At 46.0% G+C, this 9,362-nt stretch overlaps 1 protein-coding gene across 1 annotated transcript; it reads right to left on the reverse strand.

The window, feature by feature from the left end:
* Nucleotides 1-285: 285 nt before the first annotated feature.
* On the reverse strand, nucleotides 286-9,358 carry EIF3L (eukaryotic translation initiation factor 3, subunit L; the record flags this gene model as incomplete). The annotated part of the gene is made up of 12 exons (XM_010136182.1): nucleotides 286-540; nucleotides 769-849; nucleotides 1,866-2,105; nucleotides 2,194-2,451; nucleotides 3,451-3,621; nucleotides 4,389-4,543; nucleotides 4,807-4,978; nucleotides 5,926-5,999; nucleotides 6,711-6,780; nucleotides 8,162-8,223; nucleotides 8,488-8,567; nucleotides 9,147-9,358. Coding segments are annotated over 12 exons (1,614 nt in total), but the record flags the coding sequence as incomplete, so codon positions are not given.
* Between the last annotated feature and the right edge of the window lie 4 nt (nucleotides 9,359-9,362).

The following is a 9,362-nucleotide window of genomic DNA, read 5'->3' on the forward strand; positions in this document are numbered from 1 at the left end:
TTCAGTGTGTGGGGCAAGAGCTAAAATGAGTAATATGAGCTTGTCTTTCTTTCCACATCCTGTGGAAATACTGTGGAACAGTTCATTTTCCCCCTGTTAATCAGTTCTGCAGCCTTCCAAGTTCAGGGTGCGCAGTGCCTTTACAGAGCACGGAAAGAGATCTGCTCCACACCATTACCTGCAACAGCATGGACCAAAGAGCACAAACCAACAGCAGCTGCCCATGTCTCCAGATGAAATTACATTTTTCCACAAAGGAAAAACAAATGAGTACATCAGATGCCAAATGCTCACCAGGAAAATTCCACCAATTTATTAGGTGTCCTGTCCTTCATAGGACAGTTTGGGCCAAACAAATGTGCTTATTTAAGTATAACAAAACCTTCAGAGTCACAGGAGATTCCAGAACTGCCAGAACCCTGAGCTCCCCTCCCTCACCACAGAGAATAATCTCTCCCACCCACTTCTCTGCTCAGGCTGATTGCTGCATCCACAGAAGTTCTAGGGCCTCTGGCCCATCTTCTTCAGGGTTCGATTCAGCTGGAATTAGAGAGAGAAAAGGTCAGAAAAATACGTAGTGATTGACATATGCTGCTGTTCCCCTCAGCAGCCTTTACCCAATGCCTCTACTCCCTCCTCTCCAACTCACTGACAAAAAGGCATCACACAGCTTTCTCACACAAGCATGGGTCCTCCAGGGCCCTGCACAGCCCAATGCTTGCCCTGCTTTTCCTACAGAGCTACACAGCTCTCCTGCCCAGGTCTCACCTCCTCAAACTTGTGGATCTGGCGGATGAAGAAGTCCCCATAGCGGCGAGCAACCTTTGTGTCTGCAATATGGATCATGTCCTGGGGAGGGAACAGCATTAGGTCAGGAAAAGGACTTGCGCTGGCAGGGAGAAAGCAAGCACTGCCAAACATGAGGAGCAACCCAAGGGGCTTCACTCCAGCCCTGGCTGAGCATCACACATACCTGACCTGTTCTCCATTCAGCAACCACTCAGTTCTCTGTGGGCTGCCTTCCCGATATCTCTGCCTAGGCTGGGTCCCAAATTCACACTGTATCTCCTCCCCACATTCTTGCACACTCTGCCTATTTTTGTCTCCCTTTGTGGCAGTTTGACAGTCCCAACCCCAATTCATGCTCTACTTCCCTTTACCAGCATCTAAGAGTCTACCAGACTGCTATGCTGCAATACAAATCAGTCAGACACAAGTCAGTTTGGTCCAGGTTAACAAATCATGAGAAGGAAGAGGTCTGCCTTAAGGACCAAGAACAAGGGGCAACCTGTTCTCCTTCTTAGCAAAAAACCTAATTGTTACTGCTACCTTCTTTGAAAATGAAGTCCTAAAAGACTCTTTGCTATGCTTCCAGGGCACCAAGGACAGGATGATGACAGGACCATACCTTGTGTTTAGATTCCTCCTAGAGCAGACAGAGCTACAGGTTGCTCCAGGGAAAAATGGACCTGTAACATGACGAGCAAGATCTCTGCTTTGTCAAGCAAAGGAGAGATGTGGGGGAGATCTACAATGCTGACAATCCCACCTGACACACTGACAGCTCTATCTGTTACCCAGCTGTCACTTCCCATGAACACAGACAGTTCCCTCTGTCCTAGGGACAGACAGGACCTTTGTTTTCTGCATATGACGACTGCCAAAGCTGCCTGTGACATCTCATCACTGTTCATGCACTGACATTCCTACTAAGCAGGGATACAACTGCACTGTGGGCAGCTAAGCTCGTTGCATGGGAAAGCACGGAAGGGATGTTTCCCACAGACGGGAGCAAAACTAGGTGAGTCCCTTCCAGAATTTCCCGGGTGAAGGAATTTCCTAGCCAACAAGGGGCAGATACCAACCTTGTCAATATAGAAGTCAACCTCAGAAGCAGACTGGAACTCCCCGTCCAGGGCAGATATGCCACTGGTCCATACCAGGTTCTTCATCTTGTGCTTGAAGACAAGCAGCTGGATACGAAACTCCTGCTCTGTGAGATCTAAAAAGCCAGCCAGCTTGGCCACGGGCATGGTGGTGTAGAGCTTGAGGAAGCTACGGATGGTGGAGAGATGGGCCTGCTGTTGAACTTCATCAGAAAAGACCTTTGGCCACGGGCATGGTGGTGTAGAGCTTGAGGAAGCTACGGATGGTGGAGAGCTGGGCCTGGTGCTGAACCTCATCAGCAAAGACCTTGAGCTGCTGCAAGAAGGGCTCCTTGTGGTAGTTGGGGTGAACATTGTCATAATTGGGCACCACAGGGGAGAGGAACTTGGGGCAAGCGTAACTGAAGAGCTCCTCATAGACTTGCGCGTCACCCTTCTGCATGCGCAGCATCTTGTCCCCGTACTTCTCTCGCAGCTGCAGGTGGATGCTTTCATCTATGCGCATGGGGTACATGGTGAGGGCGATGGCCAGGAGTGCGTGCATCTGCTCATTCTGCTTGTTAATCTGAGTCAGAGACAAGAATCTGTTAGCATGTCAACCTGCTCAAGCTTTATGGTGCCCGAGGGAGCTGGAAGCTGCTGTTTTTCAGAAACAGACCCTTTACACAGAGCACTGTGTCCTAGCACTCAAGGGGGACAGTACAAAGGAGGGGTGCCTCTGGGCAAAGCAGAGAAGAATGCCACATCAAAGCTCCCGTTAATGAAAAAGAGGGCTGGGCAAGAGTAGAGAGTGAATGTATCCAGAGCCCTACAGAACCTGGATGGCCAGAAGCAGCTCTGACTGCTTTGGTGCAAAAAAGTACAGAGGAGAAGGTAAGGCAGATAGTTTTACAACCATCTCCTGGGAAGGGATGGTTATCAGGGAGGCCAGTAAAGAAAGATCAAAAAGGAAGATTTGTCTGAGTGTAGGATGAAACAGACAGCTGCATGGCTGAAACACACATACCAAATTTTTGAAGTGTCCTGGAATTAAGGGGGGCAGGATTTGGGTACACAAAGAGTTAGAAATGAATCATGAAGATGAAAATGAGACAGCAGCAGCAGGGGATAAAACAGGCACCAGAGACAGCTTAAGTGGAAAGAGAAAGGAGCTTTGTTTCAGCCATGCTGAATTTAAAAGTCTGTATGTGATTAACTGATAATGGAAATATATCTGACAATGGCGGTAACCTGAAATGCAGGACTGGACAAGGAGCAGGACTGAGTTTGAAGAAGCACTGAAAACAGTATCACTAGCAGCTGATATTCATGAACACAGCCCATAGGGAGAGTGCAAATGAAGCCAGGGCAACTGTATGGTGAACAACCAAAGGAACTGGTAACACAGCTAAGAGAAAATATTGCCACACATCGCAAAGAAGTTCATAGGATCCCCAGTCACCACCACCAGCACAGGAAAATAAGGCTGGACTGCGATATCTAGGTTATCAAATGACAGAGGAGGGCAAGGAAAGAAGACAGCAGCTTTTTCTTTCAGGAAGTCTAAACTTATTCTATCTCTTACCATCTCGTACTTATAGGTTGTCCTCTGAAACATGCTTTTGGTCCTCTGGATGTAGAGAAGGATGTTGGCAAAGACACGGATGGCATCCTGGTAACGCCTCATCATAAGGTATGCGAAACCCACATAGTAATAGGTGGTCACCTGGCACTCGGGCACCCGGGAGTACATACTCTGAGAAGGAAGACATATAACACACTATGTTAGACAGAAAACACCCACCTTTGATCTAAACAGCTCGTTACTGAAAATACAGCCAATTCTGCTTTCACTCCAAGCCCAAATATGGAGAGGAGAGGGTTAATTCAGGATGCTTTACACCCCACTGTTTTTATTAGATCATCCCATTTCCGACGACTTCCAGTTGCAGCTTCCTGCAAGCAGAAGACCTTTGCACTGTGTCTAACATTGCTTTGCTCTGTTCGCTTTCCCCTTGTTTCACTCTACATTCTGTGCTAGACAGCACATCGGCAGATCTGTGCCGAGGCTTGGGCCAAGCCTGTGTTGCAGCTGGACTTTTGTCATCCACTGTTACCACAAGCAGCACCCAATTCAAGGGCAAAACCATGCAAGGTGGAAGCGGGCAGAGTGAGAATGAAAGTCAAAAATACAAGAACGAGCCACTAACCAAGGTGGGAACGATGTGTTCAGCTAGCTACCACTGCACTGCCCCTCACAGTTCAATATTCTAACAACGCTGCCTTGCACAACACAGTGAACCTCCTAAAAAACTAGGTGTTTGTGCTGCAACAGCATCTGGCGTTATCATATGGCTTGACTTACTGCCAAAGCTCCAGCTGTGTTCAGCTGCATGCTCCTGACAACTGCAACAGCTACCAACACCAACTCAGCTGGAAGGTTCATTATGGCCATCTTTCACCAGCATGTGTGAACAGAGGCGTTTGGAACACTGCAACGGTGTTTAAAACATGTTGTATTACCTTCTTGTTGAGCTCGATGTTCTCCAGAACCTTGATTGCTTGGTAGTAATCCCCCAGCAGAGAATGCAGACGCAGTAGCCCAACCAGGCTGAAATAGCCCAGCATCTTGTAGAGGGAGTGACGACCATATTCACCAGCCACGCTTTCAGGGTCACCTAGGAAAAAAAGTAACCAGGATGCTTTCCTCAAAGGAAACAAGCTCCCCTTTCAACACCTCTATGGTTACAAGCAAAGGGAGCAAGACCTCAAGTGTAATCACGAGCATTTCTCACCTAAAGCCCACAAAACCCATTCCCAGTCAATCCATCCACTGATTAAGGGTTTGATCCAGCTCCCAAACACAGCTAAGAGAGCTCAGTCAAATCAAAGGGAGGCAGCACAGACATCAGTCTTGTTTGGAATCCCCCTGCGAGCTCACCTCCACTTGTATACACCTCCAGCTGTCGGTTGATGTTGGATTTGTCCACCAGAGAGTGCAGCACATTAAGGACACTGTGGACATTCCAGATTTTGGGGTTGGAACGAAGGAAATCAATTTCCTCTTCAGACTTTTTGGCTGTTTTGCAGCGGTACTGGCTGAAAGACTGGAACTACAGGAAAAAGCAGAGATTCAATGATGAGAAGCAAGTTTGGAGATGTTCAGCTAAGTGTGCTATGCTCACAAGTCAATCACAAATGCATTACAATAAGCTAAAAGTTGCAGGAAGAAAAAGTTTCAGCTGAGATCACTGGCAATCCAAATGACAAAATAAGCCACCTAGGGCAAATCCGATACAATGCTGAGACAACCTGAAGGAAAAGGCTAGAAAACAGAACAAAGAAGAGAAGGACAGATAATTAGGACAGGTAACTAAACATGAATTTGCTGTCTGACCAAGTCATAAGACATATCTGCACAGGCACACATCTTTTTCTACATATGCACACATCCTCTTTCATATAAGCCTGACAAGACTGCACTTGAGGAGTACCAGGCAGCTCTATCATAAAGTTACAGCAAAAGGAATCTACAGAGAAAAACTAGTAGCATTTGAGACCTGTATTACTGCATTCAGAATAAGGGGAAAAAGGTTTCCTAACATCAGGATCCTAGACCATATATTTCAAATCAGGTCAGCGATCTCTCAGTGGAAGCATGAGGGCCCCACTGACTAAGAATCGCAAAACTAAAGCAAAACTATGTAACAGGTTTGAACAAGTATACTAAGAAAGTCTTCGTGATTATAGCAGATTTCAGTCAGGCCACTTTGCACAAATCAGGCAGAAATGAAGGTGAGTTAAAAAAAAAATCTCCTAAGCAGCAACTGAAACATCATTAAAAGTCCAGGACTCCCCGAATTGCTCCCTGTAACTTAAAAATCTGTTAATTTTCAGCTACTTCATCTACCTGGTGACCCAGGAATAACAGCACTCACCAAAGTTTTCTGACTTGCAACAATATCCTAGCTATGAAAATCACAGAGGGAGGAGATGGAAGATTTATAGTGCTAACAGAGGCAAGGCCACCCCAAAATGTCCCAGTCTTATAGCCATATACCTGGTATATGAATTCATCAATGATATCCCAGAGCCACTGGTTGGGCAGTTCCAGAGGAGCAGGGCCATCAGCATCTGCAGAAGAACAAAGTAACATATGAGAGGTTTAACACCTTAAGCAAGAACAGTGGCAGAACTGGAGGAACAGACAAATTAAAGTACACAAGAATTTCCCTGAAATGGAAGATGCAGCAGCAGATGAATGAAGCTTCCAGTAGGGCAGTGATATGTTGCTTGGGCTGCCTCAACTGGTTTCACTTTCAAGGAATACGAGTGCGTATGGGGTTAATCTCTAGAGCGTGGCTGCTCAGCAGCAGTGACTCTCAGAAGCTGTGCACAGACTGTAGAGGTTTATCCTAACCCATGTATTCCCTGCAAGAAGTCTGGCAGACAGTCTCAAACACTAAAATTTGTTCCAAGGGGAGCCAGTGACAGCAAGCAGTTGTGAAACACTGTAAGTTTTCTCTAGCTTACAGCTCCATTTTGCTTTTTGGTAAATATAGGTCAAGCAGTTCTCAGCAAGACAGAAAACTGAGTAAGTTTTACTCTTCATAGAATTTCAGAAATCACTGGAAACTATTTGCACTCTTTGTGGTTTTAAATGCATGGATGTAAGTGCTCTTCATTCAACAAACTCAAACCATATAGAAAGCTCGCAGACTACTTCTCCCACCATGATCTATAAAAACATGTTGCAGTTCTTCTAACCCTTTCTCCAGCTCTGCCCTCTCCATCCATCCTCCCTCTCCAATGTTCACAAACCAGAAATGAATTGCAGCAACTCACTGAGGATGTAGTTGAAGAGATTGCAGTAGTTGTAATAGGATTCAAATCTCTGCTCTAGTGTGGGCCCACCCTACAAAGAGAAGTGAGCAGAGCTGGCTCAGTTTCAAGTACAGCAGGAGCGAGTACATGGGTAACAGCGCATGAAGAACATACAGTCGACAGTCACGGCAGTAGAAGGCCTACTTCAGAAATGTTAGAGCCAATATTCAACCAGGACACTCACAAGCACCACCCAGAAAAACGGAAATTGTATCACTACTGTGCTGTAGAACAGGGCTGACTTTTCATGTACACAAGGCTTCTCCCAGGACAACAGAGCATTCAAACCTCCCGTGAACAGGATGCATTAACTTTCCTTGCCCTCCTCCCTGCTGTCCAGACTGAAGAGCTTCCTGGTTCCTTCAACAGCATTCCTTCCTCTCCCCTCATAAGAGGCTTTAGTAAATCAACTGTTCTGCTTCTGGGTAGCATTTCTAAATGCTTTCAGAGACCAGTAAACACAACAGGGAGTCACCCTCTTCCTAGAATGATCTTCCTTGTTTCACCTGGAGACATTCCAGGGCAGTCTGAGAACCAGTAACACACAGCTTGAGAAGCCAGTCTCTCCTGTTAAAGCCTGACTCGGGTTAATACAGCAGCCTTTTTAAAGTGCCCATTTCTCCACCCTCTGGTCCATACCAAAACTGCAGTTATTTCTTATCTACCCCATAAGTCATGCCTCTGTTCAGCTTCTTTCCTTAAAGAACCAAAAGCTGCTTTGATTTTCTCACTGACTACAAATTAACTTAAGAAAAACCAAGTGAGTTTTGTTTTTGTTTTATACAGCATTACCCTTTCTATTTCCTCTTCCTGTATCTCTTTAAGGTGCCTGTTTCCCTCTCTGCAAGGCACTCTGACTACATGCATTTTTAAAATCACAAATAATGCACCCTCTCCTTGTGATACCCCCTCACCCACTTGTTAAGCTGAAGAACAAAGAGCCACAAAGACACACACAAAGCCAAGTGATCTACAGGTCTTGCAATTACCAAGCTCTACCAAAAAGAAAATTCTATTACTTCCTTCTTCCCTAACCACTACATTTGATGTCAGTAACAAACTTTCACATAATAGCCTCCTGAAAACTCAGACCAAGTCTTCTGATTCACATAAGCTGCTGGGGAAACCTGCACACTCATTACCAAGCCTGAGGAGGCAGCTGATGAGCCTCAGAAAGACAGTCCAGTCTTTCTTGCTTTTCAACAACCAGTGAACCCTTACTAAATTAAGAACAGGCAAGAATTTGAAGCTTCCCTAAAAGGAACCTGACATAAAGCTCATAAGCCTGTCCAATCCTGTCTTGCAAAAAATTACAGGTCTGCTGATACTGTGGTGGCGGTAAGAATTGGCAAGTTTTATGGCTTGGAGAATCCAGCATGCAACCAGCAGGAAAACTCAGGACAAACACTCACGCTAACTTTGGCGTAGATGTGCCTATAATACAGCTCCTTGTACAGGATGAGGAAAACAGCATCTGGAAAAGGTAACAGAACCGGACATTAGCAAGCCACAAGGTGCAGGCAACTGGATCTCTCGGACAGGCCAGTGGTGGTGCTCCTCCTGCCACAGTAATAAAAGGCAGCACAAAAGGATACTTTGTTCAAGTTTGACTTCTTGCCAGGCATCTGCGGGAGTTGCCAGAGCGAACAAAGATGACTGACTCAGACGGTAGCAACTGCTCACTCGTACATCGGAAAGTATTTAGTTCCTTCTCTGAGAAGCAAAGAAAGAGACTTACCGTTTCCAACCTGAGGGGCAATGGCCTCAGCCTCTGGCCATGGGGTATTCTTAAAAAACCTTTCTGTCAGCTTTGTCCAGCTGAAAGACAGAGAGACATCCAGTATTTGAAACCATTCCGTGGTATGACAGTGCCAGAGTTAGAGATCACAATACAGAGGCCTCAGATTTGATGGAAGTAGAAGACCACCACCATCCCCTTTTAGCAAGACTAGTGCTAAAGCAAAGAATGAGAATTGCAAACTAAGCAATCAAAGTCTTTATCCCTGAAGAACAGAACAGCTGTGTATGCTAGTTTCACATCCCCTTTACAGCAAGGTGACACAGCTGCAAGAAGGAGTGGGAGTATCTGTAGGGAACAGACACAACAATTGCACCTCACAGTTTCCGCAAACTGCTTAACTAGCACTACTGAAGGCATGCTGCCTCCATACCTGCTAGGCACGGGACTGACTGGTATTTTCCTTCAGACAGGTCACAGCTCACCTATACTTATGTTAGCCTAATAGTTCGGAAATGTCTTTTTCCCCAGTAATCAAATCAAGCCTCATGCTTTATTTTAGAGAAAGCCCAGGTTTGAAACAACACAGGTAGAGCAGGGTGTGCTTTCATCACAGTTTAAACAGTGCCTTCCCCCTTGAAAGAGGGATGGCTTTGTACCTGTTTTCATAGATATCCTGGATCTCGTATACTTTCTGGTCAATAACATCACTGGAAACGCGGCTGGCCTGGAGCTCGTACACCTTCTGGTCAATGAGATCCGACACCGTCTTGTGAAAATACTGAATGAAGTTTTTGATCACTTCGGGGATCACCTGGTAGGTCTGCTGCTCGTACTGGCGCTCGTAGGCCAGGTCTTGCTTCGGGTCTCCTGAG

The sequence above is a fragment of the Buceros rhinoceros genome, unplaced genomic scaffold, assembly GCF_000710305.1.
Source record: "Buceros rhinoceros silvestris isolate BGI_N320 unplaced genomic scaffold, ASM71030v1 scaffold44305, whole genome shotgun sequence".
NCBI lineage: Eukaryota > Metazoa > Chordata > Aves > Bucerotiformes > Bucerotidae > Buceros > Buceros rhinoceros.